Source organism: Pyrus communis, chromosome 2, assembly GCF_963583255.1.
Source record: "Pyrus communis chromosome 2, drPyrComm1.1, whole genome shotgun sequence".
NCBI lineage: Eukaryota > Viridiplantae > Streptophyta > Magnoliopsida > Rosales > Rosaceae > Pyrus > Pyrus communis.
The window spans coordinates 10,486,115-10,505,011 of NC_084804.1; the positions used below are offsets into that span (position 1 = coordinate 10,486,115).

General features: G+C 36.4%; 2 protein-coding genes across 3 annotated transcripts; one reads left to right on the top strand and one right to left on the bottom strand.

Annotated features, from left to right (window-relative positions):
* Positions 1-3,155: 3,155 nt before the first annotated feature.
* On the bottom strand, positions 3,156-6,764 carry LOC137725262 (tryptophan synthase alpha chain-like). Its single transcript, XM_068463890.1, has 9 exons — positions 6,428-6,764; positions 5,433-5,579; positions 5,254-5,319; positions 4,768-4,876; positions 4,549-4,625; positions 4,355-4,432; positions 3,949-4,026; positions 3,667-3,726; positions 3,156-3,462 (listed from the first exon to the last, which is right to left on the bottom strand). Exons 1-9 carry the CDS (start codon positions 6,620-6,622, stop codon positions 3,328-3,330), a joined length of 945 nt encoding a protein of 314 aa, XP_068319991.1. The 5' UTR covers positions 6,623-6,764; the 3' UTR covers positions 3,156-3,327.
* Positions 6,765-7,936: 1,172 nt separating this feature from the next.
* Positions 7,937-12,101, top strand: LOC137725621 (transcription factor UNE12-like). Of its 2 annotated transcripts, XM_068464375.1 has the most exons (7): positions 7,937-8,489; positions 9,360-9,479; positions 9,614-9,679; positions 10,373-10,438; positions 11,025-11,102; positions 11,188-11,437; positions 11,603-12,101. In XM_068464375.1, exons 1-6 carry the CDS (start codon positions 8,145-8,147, stop codon positions 11,416-11,418), a joined length of 906 nt encoding a protein of 301 aa, XP_068320476.1. In that variant the 5' UTR covers positions 7,937-8,144; the 3' UTR covers positions 11,419-11,437; positions 11,603-12,101. The 2 variants fall into 2 exon arrangements, with proteins under 2 accessions (XP_068320476.1, XP_068320475.1); XM_068464374.1 differs by having other exon boundaries at positions 11,188-12,101.
* The last annotated feature ends 6,796 nt before the right edge of the window (positions 12,102-18,897 follow it).

Consider the following 18,897-nt stretch of genomic DNA (forward strand, 5'->3'; position numbering starts at 1 on the left):
GTATTAATAAATATGATTCAATTAACTCATATTCAAGGACAATATCAATAAAATTATCTATAAGTAAAACATACACCACAATTGAATCCAAGAACATGGGAAAATGTTCACAAGGTAAATGATTTATTAAGGGGATTCGGCCAACAAAGCTATCCATGTCAAAATTCTACTTTTCTAACGACGTTTGGTAGAGCAAAATTATTCTCACATATTGACTACTAGAATGGTACTCCTCAACAACATTGGTAAGGGCACGAACAGGTGCATAACCAATGATCTATTCCATCAAGACGGAAGAAGATTCTACAGGGTTAAGGTTCGGGAATATTATCCCTTATTCTTGAAGTTTTAGGTCTTAGGTACCAAGGATCACGCTTCAGGCATGATGCCACACCTTGGCAGGCCCTAATTCTACCCTATGTTTATGGTAGTTATCAGATCCAAGAATTTGCTAAACTTCTGCTTTCTACATTACTGCTTCAGGGGCGAGTTAGAAACATGAAAGGATGAGAAAAGTATTCTCCAGTCAAAATTCGATCGGATTTATAAACTTCAGAATTGTACTCATTCATAGACGTAATCATGGTGTGCTTTAGGCAATGTCTTTCATGATTATACAGTCCGTAGGAGCGAGCCAAAGAGCCACGGAATCGTCGTTCATGAGGTGCTTCCGTTGGTAATGCTTCGGGCATAAGTCTTCAAATGAAGATCATGACGGAGGCTTATTCAGCTCTTCCATGCTATTGTTGGCTTCAATGGTTTCTTAGCTTCTTGATAGTTAAGTGGAGATTCACGTCTTGTACCCCACATAAAGTGATTTCTATTAGAAAACGTCCAAATAAAAAAAAACGAACTTGTTATGATACGACAATCCACTGAATGGAGGGAACAAGATTGTGATTGGTGCTATGGGAAGGAATCATCCATAAGTATCAAAGTTAGAACATTCGAGTTCTAAGACATGGTTTTCATGAAAAAAAAAAAACGTCGAGTTTTCATGGGTGTATTGTTTTTAAAAACTTTGGATTTCAAAGGCACTAAATTTGAAACTATAGGTTCAATTTAGTTTATGAACGTTTAGTTCATAAAAGAAAGGTTCCAGCAAGAAACACAAAATGCAATATGTTGATTTTAGTGTAGCGGATTTGAGGTTCTTTGGGAACTCAAGTGTGAACGCTTCGAGACTACGAAAGTATGTCAACGGTTCAAAGTATAAAAATAAATTATTGAATCGTTAATGTCCAAAAATGATATTCAGGTCAATAATTTTGGATTCATTATCAGATTAATGGACTGCAGGTCACTTTTAATTAATTCAATAAATCGGGTCATACGGGGTTGATTGTAGAAGCTAAATAATACTATTGGATCCAAAATATAGCCCAAAATAATTTGGGCTTGGCGCCATGGGTTAAGGGGGCACGGTTTTGGGTGCCTTAAGTATAAGGCAAGACCAAAAGGTCCTCGAATGATGGCTGCAGGCCACGGGTGGGGAAAAAAAATCCCCCAGCTGCAGCTGGGTTTCAAATCTAGGTCGAAGAGGTGCACGGGGGTCCAGCCGCAAATAGGCTGTGGGTTTGTCGCAGGGAGCCCAGCAAAGGCTAGCTACATGAGCAGGCCGCTTAGACTAAGCCTAGCAATGTGTGCTGGCTGATGCATGTGAAGGGGAGGGGCCCGACCGACTGGGCTGGTAGATGAAGGTTGCGGGCCTTGGCTGCGTGAAGCCCAAGTCGAAGCTTGGTGCAGTTCGAGGCTACGAGTCAAATTGCAAACAGGCTTAGGGCTTCAGGCCCATTACATTGACCTCAGGCTAAAGCCTGATGGTGGCGTGCACAGTGATGGTGCGGTGGGAATGCCGCACCATGCCCAATTACCTTTTTTTTTTCTTTTTTTTTTTTTTGTTTTCCAAATCCCTTAGGGTTTAGGAAACCCTAAATGTGCTTCTAATTTATTTTATATAATTTGACTCACAAATTCCACATAACAATTTAATTATGCAATGCATGAAACAAATATATATATATATATATATATATATATATATGTTGACAAATATATGAACATATACAATATATATCGGAAGGTAGATATAAATGTAAGGGATTCATGCATCATAGAGAATGTTTTCATGCTTCACGGTCGTTTCAAATATCTTTCTTTATTTTAAGTGTACCTAACTGGCAGAAAACGATAAAAACCTTTGAATTTGTAGAAGTTCCTTCTCGAAAAGCCGGAATTGCATCTCCAATGCATTGTATCACGTTCAACACAAAAAAAAAAAACTAAATTAAATTGAATCAATAGCATGTAGATCAATTTAATAAAATAATAAAATAATCATAATAAGAATGATTATAATGTAATACTCCCTTGATTGAAGAATAAACTCTTTTTAGCGCAGCGTCAAGAGCGTGCTGATAACGTGTTGTAGACATAATTTACTGAACAATTATGGAGGCCAGAAAGAGAGAGAGGGTGTGGCATAGGGAGAGAAGGAAAGAGATGTGTAATTGTGGGTGTGTGCTATTCCACCCCATTATGTCTTTATTTATAGTAGTAAGGAAGGTTAATTCCTTACCCCTTAGGATTACAACATTTAATAGGTAATCTACTCCTAATAGGAATATAAGATACATTTTCATATCTATTAGGATTTACACAATCATATTCCTAATCTAATAGAACTGCAACATCGTTGATATTTTATCGATAATACGTTGATATGTTTGTCATCATTTGAAACGTACTAATAGGTTAGTGATTTATCTTCGACAATACAGATCCACATCCATTTTTTCGAAAACCTCATCATACACCGGAAATGTTTGTTAGTTTAAGTATGATAATCTCAAATTCCGACCAAAATGTAAGAAAAATATCAGTATGTCTTAGTTTTGTACCACCTGAATTTTACAGAGAAAATGATTTATAACTAGTTTTCGTCTTGCAAAAAGCAAACTACCGTGACTTGGTCACTGGTTAGTCCCTTTTCAAAAAAAATTATTTATAACTAATTCGTAGTTGATTTGAGTCATTTGACTAATTCTCAATAACTTTACCATTTTGATACGAGATAAAGTTGGTGCAACTTTTTTTTAATAATCAACAATTGTCATTCATGATATTTTCAACAATGACCGGAAATAAAATAGCTGTAGACTGTAGTGACCCTTGCATCTTCTTTTATTTTCGACAAAGAACTTCGAAACTACAACGGTAAGATATTCACATCATTCAGGGATTTTCACATCAACGGTAAGATTTTGCAACAAAGATGACTAATCTGTTGTTCAAACGACGAGAAAGAAAAAAACACATAAAATGTCTTCAGAGGAGTGCAGATTTCAAAGACTTGGTGAAAGTTGCTAGTTCCTTCAACCCTTCCTCGGGCGTTTTCGCTTCGCCCAACAGCTTCACCATCGCACTACCAACGATAACGCCGTCAGCTCCCCACCCTGCTACCTGCACAACACACACGAATAAGTATCTCGATTGAGGCAGACGTTTAGCAACAATTGTCATTCTGATATTCTTTTGGTTTGAAGCAGGCAGGACAAAGTCTAGAAAGGGAGAGGGGACGGTCGGATTTTAGCAGGGAGGGTAAAGTAGTCTATTGTGGGTGTGGGTGTGGGTGTGAGGCATGCTGAGTTAGGTTAGAATACTGACCTGTTTCGCATGTTCAGGCTTTGAGATGCCGAAACCAACTGCTACAGGCTTTTTTGTTGTCTGTCACATAAAAAGGTAAGCATGGTTATGCAAGACAAACATGTTAGTTCAAGTGGGATCATATCAACTGCATATGTTTTCTAGCTCTGTTTGGTATTGAAGCCTTTAAACTTTTGAAAGACATTCAGTTCAATTCTAGCACCTAATGATATAATGTACTTCAAAACAATAAGAAATAAAAATCTACACTGGTAAACTGTAGAACTGATTCAAAAGACAAACCTCTTTAATTTCCTTTAAAAGGGCAGGAACTCGTTCGTTCACAGATGCACGGGCACCAGTAACTCCGATGGAGCTTACCTATAATTCAAAACAACGAACAATAAAATGCAATTAGCAATGTCATATTCACCTCAAGATAGATGAAAGAATTTGTATAAAATTATAAATAAAATATGTTTGCGAAGCAAACAAAACTTGCCAACTTCTTATTGATAGGAAGCTCTCCAAAAATGGAAGTTCTTTGACCAAGACCACATTTAGCATCCACTTTCATGACACCAGTTATCACATGTATTCAATATTTTAATTTCTAATCTAAATGATAATTCCGGAAAACTGGACATAACTCGATAGTCTTAAATCTATAGAGAACATAAAAGATCAAGGATAGATGTGTGATTCTTACCAGGTACAGAAATCCTTCTGAAGCTTCAGCAATGGCCTTCATGCGATCAATTGGAGTAGTGGGAGTAGTTAGTAATACCTGTAAATCATACAAGCAGATCGGAAGTATTTCAATTACATCCAAAAGTAAGAATCAATAATTTGAAATAATCTTAAAAATCCGAATATAGTGCAGGGAAAAACTAAGAAACAAACCAATTCAATATTATTTTTCGCAGCTTCCTTTCTCAAAATTTCTGTTTCTTCCAATGGAACATCTGGAACCACAAGCCCTACAAGCCAATATAAAATAAGAATCTAGTCATATTCCTATAAGATATATAGACTATTTTAAGACTAAATCAAGTTCACAAAGGCTAAACAGAACTAATTATGATATTCAGAAACATTATAAATCAAATACTTATACATTACCATGTACACCAACGTCTTTGATGATGGACATGAACTCTGGAATTCCACGCTTCAAAATCGGGTTATAGTAAGTAAACAGAGCAATTGGGCAAGACAACTGGGGAATCACCTGTCCATTCAACAAAATTAATATAATGAGATTGTTTCAATGGGAAGAGTGAGAGAGGTGTCAATGTGAAACAAGAACTGTAAATAACAACTTCACAATGTCTGTATGCATATCATTTGTAGATTTATTGCGTAAGAAGCATCATTTGAGAATATGCTATTGTCTTGATATGAATTTTTACTCCTACATCCCACATAGAGATATGTAGTATGGTAATATGAGAATAACTTGGATGCTCATAATCAAATTCTTTCATGGTTTTCGGCAATCAACGTGTCGTTGGTAGTCACAGTAACAGTAATAAATCTAACATACTTTTCAATTGGGATAGAAAACCAACAAATATCAAGTTGTTATAACATAGCATATAAAGATACCTCCTTCAACATTGAAATAATTGCATTGAGATTGGTCCCTCTTGCCAGGGAACGGGTGGCTGCAGCCTACGAAATATACCACACCAAATTAGTGGCGGATAAAAAACAGGAACCTATTGAACATAAATTGTAAAAAGAACATGCCAAAGTGTACAATACAAACGGAAAACATATCAAACCTGTATAACTGGACCATCTGCTAATGGATCAGAGTATGGAACACCTAATTCGATTATGTCTGATCCACAAGAATCAAGCACCTTCAATGCTTCTGCTGTGATTGAAAGATCAGGATCACCGGCAGTGATGTAAGGGATAAATGCAATCTTCACAGAAAGACATAATCATTAGAACGATAAAACTTGATGTATAAACCATTTCATCTAAAATCAGCTGCAAATCCCAGTCCTAGTCCTAAGATGAAATTTAGCTGAGAAAACCAAATATTCCAATGCCGATCCATTTTGAAGCATGCACAACAAACAACCATAAACATAACTTGTGACTGATTAATGTACTGTAGCAACTTTGACAATACTGGTAAAATGCAGAGCATTTGGTCAAAGCCAAATCGTTCTCAAGAAAAAGAACCAAACAAAAAGTTTGATCAGTCAGCATCTCTTCCCCGACTCTATTCCGAAATGAAGGCCATCAGATAAGGGAAAATTGAATATATCAAGAACATGGCAATGCCAAAAGCAACAAAAGAGGTATAAAATGTGCATTTTGGCTGGTGATTAAAATACGACTAAAAGTTCCAAAATTTTTGGCAGACTTCAGTGGGCATAGAAAGCCATGAATTTGGTGGGTTTTGCAAGCTTTTTAACAGGGATTTAAATGAAAGAACAAAACAAGCAGAGCAAGCACACCAAATCATGTCAACCCAGCTTTCATTGGGCACTGAAAGCCATGAAATTTGGTGGGTTCTGCAAAATTTTCAGCAGGGATTCGATTGCAAGAACAAAAAAATGAAGAAAGGGGCACACCAAATGATGAAAGTTTCAAAACCCATCTTTCATTAGGCATAGAAATCCATGAAAAGTGGTGGGTTCTGCAAAATTTTCAGCAGGGATTCAAATGAAAGCACAGACAAACATAACAGGCACACCAAATGATGAAACTTTTCCACAATGCAATCGAAATCTCATAACCCAGATGCCCAAAATTTGCTCACCTTTCCCTGCTCCTTCAGATTTATGAAAGTCTGGGAGAGGCTGACGGCTGGGTTGGCGGTGAGAGCCGCCATTGGAGCAAACTTCTTGGTCGAAAGGGTGGATACTTGATTGGGAGAGCGGAGGAGCAATGGGTTTTGTGGTTTCTTCAGTTGGAGAAACCCAGCTGCAAATTTAAGAGAGGAAGAAGCAGCCATTCAGTAGACCCAGCGGTGACTGAGCGTTTTGTAGGGTTTTCAGTAGCCTCCTTCTGCCGGGTGTACACTTTGTTTTTACTCTCAATTTTCAAGTCACCATTATTGATTCCTTCTTATCTTTTATAATTGTCTCAAACCATTGAATTCCGCGCATATTTTTTTTTTTTTTTTTTTTTTTTTTTCCCCAAATGAATTTTTATCAATTTATTTTGGGCTAAAAATTTGTGATTGATTCTTTTAGATTTTAGATTCTCAGAGTTAATTTCAAGTTTCTTGAAGAGGGAAACGGGTCAAATTGTCAGGTGCACCTAACATCTTACCTTTTAAATTCTTAGAATATTTCCTCATAAGGAAAAATAAAATTTGGATAAAAGTACAGGTAGTATCTGAAATTTAAGACATTTTAATTTTTCCTTGTATAATCAAATTTAGAAAATTGCGAAATATGTAAGACTCGTTTAGGGCTTTCTACGTGATAAAGTTAGAAAAGTAGTCTCAAAAGCTCTTGACATGCTTTGTAGACAAAGAAATTATGCATTTTGGTGAAAATACGTGATGTCTTATTTTAGATGTAGTCATTCTTACTTACATGTTAATCAGAATTCAACATGTATGAATACTTTTTTTTGGTTTTTTTTTAACAAGTTATTTATCATTTTGTTGATACTTTAAGAATGATTTGTCAATTCTCGTGTCAAAATTTATATTTGTTTTCTTAATGACTTGTTATTGTTCCTATTTTGGTATTTGTACAATGTTTTTGGCACACTATTATACTATTTTAAGGCTAATCAATTATTACTCTTATCTAATTAGATTCTTGCTCTCTTAGTCATTTGCTAATCAAATATCCACCGTCACCTACCTTTGAATTGAGTTTAAATATCAAAGATAGTGAATCAATAAATATGATTTTAATATTTTAATCTCTGTCATTGATATCAAACTAAAATTAAATGATCGTGTATTTGTTAATCACTTGATAATCAAAAGAACGAGTCTCGATTTTATTTAATAAAAAGGAGAACTCTTGAGATTTGATCCAAAAAACAATCAATTTAACAAAGAAGTGCAATCCAAAATTTAGATAAGATCTTGGGCCCGCATATAATGGGCTTCACGTAACAATTGGGCGGCAAAATAGTTGCCCGCCAAGTACCAACGAACAAACCCAAATCAGCAAAATAAAATATAAAGATAAAATAATAATGGCACAAAAAGGTAAATTTTGAGAAATTCGGCCCCTTTTACAAAAGTGAAACATTTTTAACCAGATAAAGCCACCTTTGCTTTTCGTCTCTCTTGTCTCTTCGCTCACTCTGAGTCTGAGCAGAAAAAAAAAAAAAAAAAAAACTCAAAAGCAAAAATTTCAAAAGCTCTCTCAAAGCTCAAAGCTTTCCTTTTCCATTTCTCTCTGTTGCATGTAGATGCTCTTTTCAAAACCCTAACTCGCTCCCCACCGACTCACCTCGACTCGGCCCGTCACTCGCTCACTACTTCCTCGGTTCTTCCTCCTCTCGCCATGGCCAACAACCCCTCGGAGCCCCAGGCTGACGACTTCCTCGAGCAAATTCTCGGCCTCCCCAACTTTGCCTCCGGCGATGCTAATTTGGCGGGAAGCGACGGGGGTTTGGCCGGAGGACAGGTGTCTCCGGCGTCTATGATGCTGCAGCTGAACTCCGTGGACGGGTCCGGCCACATCGGTGGCGGAGTTGGCTGTGGCGGTGGGTTCCAGGGAGGGGTGTTTCCCTTGGGGTTGAGCTTGGAGCAGGGGAAAGCTGGGTTTTTGAAGCACGAGGAGGCTTCTGGGAGCGGGAAGCGGTTTCGAGACGACGTCGTTGATAGTCGAGTTTCATCTGTGAAAAATGTAAGATTTTGTTTGGGTGGTTTTGTTTTGTTAATTCGAAAGTTTAGCATTTCAGATGCTGTAATTATAAGTTAATCAATGTTGTTTTAATTAATTGTTTTTATTTGTTCGCTTAATAAGCAAGAAGACAAAGGAAAGGAAACAAGGAAAATTGGAAACTTGCAAGAAATTGGGTTTTGATTAATTGGGTGAGATTCAAGTAGTGCTATCTGACAAGAAGTTACAGGAGGATGCTTCCGGGTTACCTGAGAGAAAATGGAGCTAAATGGCTGGCCAGAATCAAACAGAAAACTCACAATTTTTAATCTTTTAGTGATATAAACCAATAATCCGTAAGAATTTTGATGTCAGAGAAAATGGAAGCATGTGAAAAGTGATGGGTTTGCATTTGATTTTAGAGAGAGAGAGAGAGAGAGAGAGAGTATCCAACCATGGTGGTTAATTGTTTTATACTTTTATGTATTCTGTTTCTCAATTGAGTATAATTCCGGCAGGCCTTCAAATTTTCGAAACAAAGAATAATAATTCTGCTTTCCTGATAAGATGCAGGATTACGGAAACAAAATTTTGCAACATGTTAGCAATTGACTTTGATACTTCTGTACACATTAAATATACATTTTTTAAATATGTATATACATATCGATGTGTTTACATATATGTGTGGTTAGGGAAATTCGGAACTTGGATAGGTCAGCTTATTTTATTGACAATGTTTGAGTTTTGAAGAGCTGGGGATATCTATTAATCGATCAAAATGTTTGATGTAATTTACCTTCTGGGTTTTGCGGTGTCGTGCATTGTTGAGGAACTATGTCACTGTCTTTCATCACAACTGTTCTTAGTAATATAAACTATATCGTTTTACAGGTTTTCCATGGCCAACCTATTTCAAATACAATTGCTGCAGCACCGCATCCACCAGCAATGCGACCAAGGGTGCGAGCTAGAAGAGGACAAGCCACAGATCCACACAGCATTGCCGAGCGGGTAAGTTTGGTATAGTTTACACAAAAAAATTCTTGGAAATGTTCTGAAACTATGTTTTAATTTTTAACTTTTATTTTCCTTTTCCTCCTTTATGATTATTGTGGAATTATTCTTGATTACACCTTTCTGTACAGTTGCGCAGAGAAAGAATAGCAGAAAGAATCAGGGCATTGCAGGAACTAGTTCCTAGCGTCAACAAGGTCAGTGACACTCCTTTCATGCCGTATTTTTCATTTTACATTTCACGCTTACTAGAAACATGTTGTTTTATGTAGTATGAGGGGAAGGGAAGATTCCCTTGCTTGACAAATTGATAATAGTTGTGTACAAGCTAAGCTAGTAAAAATTGAATATGAAACCAATTTGATAATATGTTAAATCATTTAAGAGAATAACCCCTTTGGAAACCTGGATTGTAAATCTTACTTAGATGTGGTGAATATGGTGGTATTGTTCAGAAAGTTCTGAGACACATACTTTACCTCGAGTGTTGTTCTGAGTTGCATTGCATGAAAAAAAATTTGGGGACTGAATCCTTTGTAAGTTTATAGGACCTGTTTTCAGCTGTCAGTTTTTCTTTAAAGAATTTCTGCTGCAACTTACGAAGCTGTTGCAACGCTGCATGTATTCAAAGAAAATTTATTGGGATGTGTTGTTTCATAATTTGACTGTCGTTAGTAGTACACAGAATTCAGCAGAGCTTGTTTCTAAATCCACACAATGGGTTGCTTGCGGCTTTTTGAGTGATAACGTACAAATGGAATTCCAGAAGCTGGTTATGCGACAAATGTTGTAGCAAAATAATTTCAATGCTAGTGCTTTATGGATTTGCATATTGTCACGGCTTCTTGAGACCTCATCATCTGTATTCTATGTACTTCTGTTTTGTGTAGACGGATAGAGCTGCCATGCTTGATGAGATAATGGACTATGTGAAGTTCCTAAGGCTCCAAGTAAAGGTATCGAGTTTAATTCTTATTTTCTTTTTCACTTAAATGATAGAATTCCTAATTACTCAATCCTCTCATATTTGTCTATTGCTTTGCATTCAATTATTTGCTGAAACTATTCTATACTTAAAATGGTCATTAATTTTTAAACGAATTGTTATTCCATAGAGGCTTACTTTCTTTTGATATTAACATTTTTTGATAAATGGTATAAAATTCCACTTGCATGAGACAAATAGTTGTCATCATCATAGCAATGCAATCAGTTACAGAAGTGCATTCGCATGATTGAGCAAGTATAGAAAGAAATTGAATCCCTTCCTGGACATTTGTTGTGTACAAGTACAACCAAATACTGGAAGTCGTTTACTCTTTTCAAGGGCGGGTTTCGGATTTCCAAATCTTTATTATATTTCATATTGAACAAAAAACAAAAGGGTACATTTCACTTCTTTTATCTTTGTCTGTTTGACCAATTACTTGAGACCCAAACAAATTTGTTAGGCGTGCGGTGATAGAAGTAGGTCTTTTTATAATGTTGAAAGTGAAGGTTTTTGTCCTTTTCTTGTTAATGCTCAAGTCATCTCCTTTACAGGTTTTGAGCATGAGTAGATTGGGCGGGGCTGGTGCTGTGGCACCACTTGTAACAGATATTCCACTATCTTCAGTTGAGGTAATAGATGATTACATTTTATATTTCCTAGGGATTTTGTTTTCCTTTTTGTTATATTGCTAAAAAGGTTCTGTTCTAATGGCAGGAAGAAGGCAGCGAAGGTGGTAGAAACCAACCGGCGTGGGATAAGTGGTCTAATGATGGCACAGAACGACAAGTAGCTAAGCTTATGGAAGACAACGTTGGGGCAGCAATGCAGTTCCTCCAATCCAAGGCTCTCTGCATCATGCCGATCTCACTGGCCTCGGCAATCTACAACACACAACCTCCGGACACCTCTAGTGTTGTCAAGCCTGAAATGAACCCTCCTTCCTAAGACCTCAGAAAAACGATAGGTATGCATTCCCGCGGTCCCACCCGAAAACTCACTAGATGCTCTTGGGTCCCATGCCGTATTTGTCGTTTTCCCGACCCGCCATATCTTAAGCTTCAAATTGCATTCAAAGTCAGATGCCGTAGTTGCTTTTTTTGCCTTTTTCTTTAAGCTTTTGTCCAAACAGGGATCGATGTCAATGCCCTAAAGAAATAGGAGCAGGCCCTTCAAGCCTTGCCAGCTTCAAGTAAAGGAGGAATTGTCAAAGAACACTTGATATGCTCTGCTTTTTTGCATCAATGGTGGGCGTAGTGGAAAATGATGGAAGCCCTTTTGTAGTGGGGGCTTTCGTATTGTTTTTGCTTAGTGGGTTGTGGGACCTACCTTCTATAAGGAATTTTGAGTAGTATATATAAACATATATTTTTTTTTATTTATGTATGTTTAGAGTAATGTAATATAGAGGTGGGATAATGAATGCATAATTGTTGCTTAGTTTGAAAATATGCGTGTTGCAAAGGAAGATTCAGGCGAAACGGGGATTTCAAGGTGACAGTGTTTCAAACCTATTGTGTAGTGCTATGTGTTTTAATTTTTTCGCATGGTGATTTAACAGGTTTAAGATACCATTACTTTGACGTTCAAGTTTCATGTAATTATAAGAAAATTTGAATGGGGCCTTTTTTAATGGGTGTAACCGTGTAAGTGGTTCGTGATCGTGGGGTTCTCTTTAGGAAAGTAATTAGACTTCTTTTTTCAGTTCTTCTGAATCATCATTTGAGGATTAATCATTGTCAGAAAGAACCTAACGGTAGCTTTAGAGTTATTTGTTTGCATTCAACCCCAATCAATTTAAATACAAAATAGGGTTGCTTCGAAGTTATACTTTCTACCATTTTTCTTCTCGAAGGCTTTGAGTTTCTTTTTTAATTTTTTTTTTTTTAATAAACGACATCGCTATTGGGTTAAAGTGTTAGTTGTTAAGGGTACAGGAATTGCTAGGAGCTTTGAGTTTACGTCAAACAAAATTAACCGTTACTTTGTTTAAGGTATGGAGAAATTTATACGAAAATAGTTTCAATGATGTGTTTTGTAGAAATTCAAAAAACTGATTAAACCGCTGGGTTTTTCTTTTAGACGAAGGTAAAAAAGAGAAATGTTAGTTACCTTTCCATTTGCCTTTCCCTATCACCTTCCTCAAGTAAAAATTACAACGAGAAGCTCCGAGGGCAACAAAGCCTAATAAAATCCATAACCAGCCAGATCTAGCTTGCTCCGGCATGGAATGGATTAAATATTAGAGCTCTTTTTTATTGTTTCTGAAAATGCGATTGTTGATTTTTCACAATATCTTTTCTTGTGTAGTATGAAAATGTTACGAGCTATCTAGATGAATCATAAGTATCTTAGACGGAAAACTTGGTGGAAGTTGACAATACTAGTTCAAGTGTGACATAAAAATATGATTTAGGGTGCAAGTTAAGGCTGAAATGACCTCAGAATTCTTGGCTGAAGTCACAAAATCAGTATTGGGAGTTCATTTACTAATTGATTTTTTTTTAATTTATTATTATTAAGGGGGAGAATTCAGAACTATTACAATATTTTAAGGAATGAGAGGTTTCGAAACTATTACAATATTTTAAGGGGGGAGTGGGGAGATTCAAACTCGGGATGCATGGGCGGAAACCCAACACCATATCCATTAGGATATTGGACCACATGCATAGACGCATTTACTAATTGAAATTGAATTACATATGGTGTTTGATAATGTTTATACCCAATTTTACACTATCGATCCATATGTTTGAAGCCGTTAGATTAAAAGAAGATCAAGATGATTTTTAATAACTTTTCTAGATATTATTATGGTTTCTAAGCATAATCTGAGGTGTTATTGGCAATTACTTTGAAAGTGCTTGAGAGTAGGATCGCTTATAAAGATCATGATTAGCTTCTAGATGAAGTTTGAATTAATCGCATAATGAGTCTAGGTTCAGAATCTTAGTTCGAGTCGAAGAAGGTGAGATTCGGTGGTGATAAAGTTTCAGTGGAAGAATGATTTGTAAGGAGTGCACTATATAAATGAGAGATCGTGCAATAAGAAAAAGACCTTAAACTCAACACACAAATCAACGCTCAACGCAAAACCCTTTCACACCTTGTGAAATTGGCTTGGTATTCATCGGCATAAGTCTCGACTGGACAGATGGGTTTGGGTTAACAACCGACGGATGACGACTGACTAGACAAATGGGGTTTTCCAGAAGCAACCAACGAAGGTGACCAACTAGATAGATGGGGTCGGAGTTGTAGAGTCAATTCACCTTAGGAGTCTCGACCGACTGGATAGACAGGGATTCTTAGTAAGTGGCTGCTATTTATCTGAAGTCTCAGTCAACAAAGAGTCTTTGATTCTTTCGCCAAAAGAGGTTACTTTATTAACCTCCTCAGCGAAATGAGGTGTTTTATGATTGGTTACTCTCATGTTACATTCAGAGTTTGGCACGCAGATGGTCGAACCACTTTTACGATAAAGGCACTTATCTCCTTTGATTATCTTTGTCCTTATAATTTGATATCGATTCAACGGACCTATATTTTTACCAATATAGTTGAGGCTGTCGAACTTGGTGCATCAAATCCAAAACTTCACAGTGAACATCATAGCCTTGTCGTCACTTTGCTAAAGGCAACTAGTTCTCGATCCAAATTATGAGGATATGTGTGTATTGAGAGACTATCCAAATAATGAAGATATTTTGTATTTAGAACTTCCTTGGTCTTATGTTTTGTTAGTTTTTATTTATTTATTTATTAATATTCTTTGAGTTAAGTTTGGGTAACTATCCAACATTTTCGAGTGGTTTCAAATTCGTCACAACTTTTTAAAAGATTCTAAATAACTACATAACATCTAAACAATTAGACATCCTTTAGGTCACTAATGTTAAGTTAGGAATTTACCAACATTATGTGATGACATTACTAGCATTAAATATGAGGTGGACAAATACTAAAGTTGGGTTTCACTAATCGTCGTCATTGGAGGTCCCCAAATCGACTTCTTTTAGCCAAGTTAAATCGTTAATTTGTTTTTCTAAAATGCGTCAAATTGGAAATTCAAAGCTTCATATATAGATGACTTGAGAGTTAAAATTCGTATTAATATTTGTCTATGTCACCACTTAACGCTAGTAAATCTAACAATTATCCAATTTTTAAAGGGAATTGTTATTGGCACTTCAAAAATTTCATTCTACACTCCAAACTTTCTATATTTGGAAAGAAAAATACACTTATGAAGAGTGTAGAATGAGATTTTTGGAGTGCCAATAACACATCCCTTTTTAAAACGTTAAGTAATTTAGAATGTTTTAGAAGGTAAGGACGAACTTGGAATCATTCTAATGGTTCAGTAGTTATCTGAACTCAAGCTATATGCTTTTTATACATCTATTTGCATACGTATTAAGAGGTAAAATTTGACTAAACATTTAAAATGTTTAAAATATCCTCATTTAAGAAAGAAATCAACACGCAGATGGCACTCATGATCTAAAGTGTCCAATATTTAAGCGGGTACTCCTTGTGTCGTGATACAAGTGGAGAGACACAGAAAAATATATTATTTATAACATGTGGAGTACCGCTTGAATATCGGACACTTGAAAAATCTTTCCACCGATATCCGTATCTAACCCACTAACTCTATTGCTTTATTTAAAAAAAAAACACAAAAACAGATAAATTAAAATAAATTTCAGCAAAAAGAATTTAAAATAATAAAAAGAAAAAGACAATTACAACATGCTCCGATAAAAAGGATACACTGTTTTGTTTTAAAATAAAATGGAAACATAATTTAACAAAAAAACGTCCGTTTTATAAAATATAAAAGAAAAATGATTTCCTCACGCGTGTGCAAGGGGCTAATAGTATTTAAACCCTAACCAAAAGCGCAAGTTCAAAACCGTTCAGTATCTAAACCCTAACGGAAGGGTGATAGGATCAAGACAAACATACCTCCCTCTCCGCAACATGAGAATAATGGTACAAGGTAGCGATCCTCTCTTGTTCATCTGAACAAACTCATGGCAGTTATACATATGAAAGAGAGAGAGAGAGAGATATATATATATATATATATATATGTATATATATATATGTATATATATATATATGTATGTATATATATATATGTATGTATATATATATATGTATGTATGTATATGTGTATATGTGTGTGTGTGTGTGTATGTGGTCGAAATTAGCTAGATTAACAATATTTGTTCTACTTGAATTACGATCCTCGATTCTAAACTAGTATTTCTTCTCACATTTGTTTTAAGCAGTGTCCTAGCTAGTTGAATACGATTCATTAGTTTCTTCATCTTTACTTCCGAGTTTGGTTGCATAGGTATCCTTAGTTCGAAATCATTTTTTTGGTTATGTTTTTGCTTTTACATTTGTGTGGTTGAATTCGGATTCTTAGTTCGAAACTATTGTTCTTGTAGGTTTGGGGTACTGAGTTCGATCCCATTTGCGATTCACCTCGAATTTCATATCATTTTTTACGATAAATTAGCCTTTTTTCTTTGCTGCTTACTATTATTAATTTCGGCTTTGATTTTCGTTTCGGTTGTGAGATTTTTGTACTGCTTACTGTTATTAATTGCATTCTGTTTTGATGTGTCGCGGAATTTCGTGATTCAGTTTGAATGTGATATCTATTCTATTTGTTGGGGATCGATGCAGTCCTATCATTTTTGCAGAACCGGTTTCTGCCGCCATGAAAGGTGGCCATACTGCTACTAAAGGAATTCGCTGCAACACACTATGCCAGTCTGTTGGAGCCCCCTCTGACTCCGATAATTTGTCTCATCACTCGAAAAGATCAAAATTACCACCAAGAGTGCCATCACATGCTCTCACAGTTGACAAACTTCTTGACACTTTATTGGTTGAAATCTTTTGTCGACTTCCTCGGGAATCTGTTGGTCGATGCAAGTGTGTGTCAAAGCGATGGTTCACTCTCATCCGGGATCATTATCTATGCCTCAGCAGACAGGAAGAAGGATTCATGTGTCTTACCTTAAATAGAGATAATAAGCCGCAGGGAATTGAATATTTTGTCATGTCTAATCATTCTGCGAAAATCAAAATACGCAGGCTTTGTATGGATTTCCTTCCCGGCTTTCACTCAAGTATAAGAGACCAATTTGAGATATTAGGGACGCATGATGACTTATTTTTGTGCTGCATTAGATTGTATTAATCATGTAAATACTACATCTGCAATCCTGACACCAAGCAATGCGTTGCTGTTCCTCAGAACCCTACCCACGCAGACGTTTGGCACAGACGAGGGGGATTCATTTGTGAGCCCTACTACAAATTCTCAAGCGAAGATGGTACTGGACCTATCAAAAAGGTAGAAGTAATACGGTCCAAGTTAATTCGGACTATAGATGCAAGGTTGTGCTGATAAGTAAATTCACTGGACCCTCCGAGTTCAAAGTGGAGATCTACTCTTCGGAGACTGGTACATGGACTGAGTCACTTGTATCTTGCCCACAACGCATTAGCTACACTCATATGACTAAGCAAGGCGTTTCTTATAATGGAATGTTGTAGTGGTTGGCTTCTGGTGGCTTCCTTATTGGGTTGGATATGTTCAACATCGACATGACTGCAAGTGCCACTAGTAGAAGTGTCAATGTTATTGATCAAAGGCATTGCCGTTTTGTTGAATCGGGTGACTATTATGACAATGACTTTGAAAGAACTAAGTGCCTAGGTGTGTGCGAAGGGCGTCTTCGAATGTGCAGTTTGCTTGCCCACAATGAGGCAGGGCAGGTTTTGGCTGTTTGGGAGTTGAAAGAAGAAGAGGATAATGGCAAATGGTGTTCGGTACACAAGATTTTGTTCGACCAAATGGATTTGGCCATATCTCTAGACAGCCTTCAGTGGAGGAATCGATTTACACCAGTAGCTGTCCACCCAAATAATGAGGATGTCCTGCGTATAGATTTGAACAGAAATCTTGTCATGTGCAAAACTCGTACAAGAGAGTTAAAGGTAGTTAAGAAGAACAGCAGTGCACAAGCCTTCCAAGTTTTTCTCCCATGCCTGCCAACATCCATACCTAAACTAGAGGACCACAGTCTGACCAGAAAGAAACGGAAATTAAAGAAGAAAAACAAAGTAGAGAGTAGTACACCTTCCGGGGTAGATTGATTGGGGACGCCGGTCGGACTTCTCCGCCGCTATGAAATGTGCAGTTTAGTACTTTTTCTAAAATTTGAGTCTTTTTTTTATCTTCAGAGGTAAGAATGAGTTTCAACGTTACAAATGCACAATAATATTTGATGTTTCTTTTTTTTTTTTCCTTCTTTTCTGAAAAGAGTAGTCGTTACTTTATTTTTTATTTTTTATTTTTCCTTCTTTTCTGAAAAGAGTAATCGTTACTTCGTGAAATTAAACTCTTATTGTGATGCCCGCATGAATTTGCAACTCTTGTAATAGCACTGTTGAGTTTTCTGTTTACACAAATGAGTTCTTCATTTTCATTTTTTTTTTTAATTTTTTTTTTTATTTTTTTTTTATTTTTTTTTTAACAAGTGATATTATCTACATTAAAGGAAAGAGGGTGGGCTTAGCGGCCTCATAATCGGCTAGTAATAATTTGGTTCAAATTCGTCTTTAGCGATAATCGAACCTAATACCTATCTCACTTACAAGTGAAGAGAAATATCACTAGACTATAGTACTAAGTGACTTGATTTTATAAATAATATAAGCAGTGGCTGGAGATCATATACCAAAGAAAATAGGCAAGCTATTCGACTTTCTCCGAAGAGAGTTTAGAGAGAGGGTTCCGCCTTCTGTCTAGACTATCTCCCCTACCACTTGGTTTGCTTTAATCTATCAACACAGCTAAGAAATCTTAGAGAGCAAAAGAATACACAAGAAGAATAGAGAGAGAAAGTAATAACCGACTTATCAATCTCTGTTTTTATTGAATGAATACTAGTTTTTCTACAATATAAATACCACCCGGTATAACTACCATCTAACATCAAGAGCTTAATAACAAACTGACACATGGCACTCTTTTACAATTGACACTTGTCACAATCTAATCAACCTTATACTCTAACATTCCCCCTCAATCTTATGCCGAGAACAAGCAAGCATAAGATTGGAACCATGAGATGTAAACAAAGGAGAACATAAGCCTGTAGTGAATATGTTTGCATGCTGATCTGCAGAAGCAACAAATTGGAGAGAAATGGTGCCTTGTTGAACACGTTCTCGTACAAAGTGACAATCAACTTCAATATGTTTGGCTTTTGAGTGCAAAACAGGGTTTGTTGCTAATGCCATGGCAAATAAATTATCACAGTGCAGTAAAGGAGGAGAAGGACTATCAATGTGCAAATCTTTTAATAGTTGTTGCAGCCACACAATTTCTGC

Coding starts and splice junctions, on each gene's coding strand:
- LOC137725621 (XM_068464374.1), top strand. CDS start 8,145: ATGGCCAACAACCCCTCGGAGCCCCAGGCTGACGACTTCCTCGAGCAA. Junction 8,490..9,359: donor GAGTTTCATCTGTGAAAAAT/GTAAGATTTTGT, acceptor ATCGTTTTACAG/GTTTTCCATGGCCAACCTAT. Junction 10,439..11,024: donor TCCTAAGGCTCCAAGTAAAG/GTATCGAGTTTA, acceptor TCTCCTTTACAG/GTTTTGAGCATGAGTAGATT.
- LOC137725262 (XM_068463890.1), bottom strand. CDS start 6,622: ATGGCTGCTTCTTCCTCTCTTAAATTTGCAGCTGGGTTTCTCCAACTG. Junction 5,580..6,427: donor ATCTGAAGGAGCAGGGAAAG/GTGAGCAAATTT, acceptor CTTTCTGTGAAG/ATTGCATTTATCCCTTACAT. Junction 4,877..5,253: donor TTATTTCAATGTTGAAGGAG/GTATCTTTATAT, acceptor TTGAATGGACAG/GTGATTCCCCAGTTGTCTTG.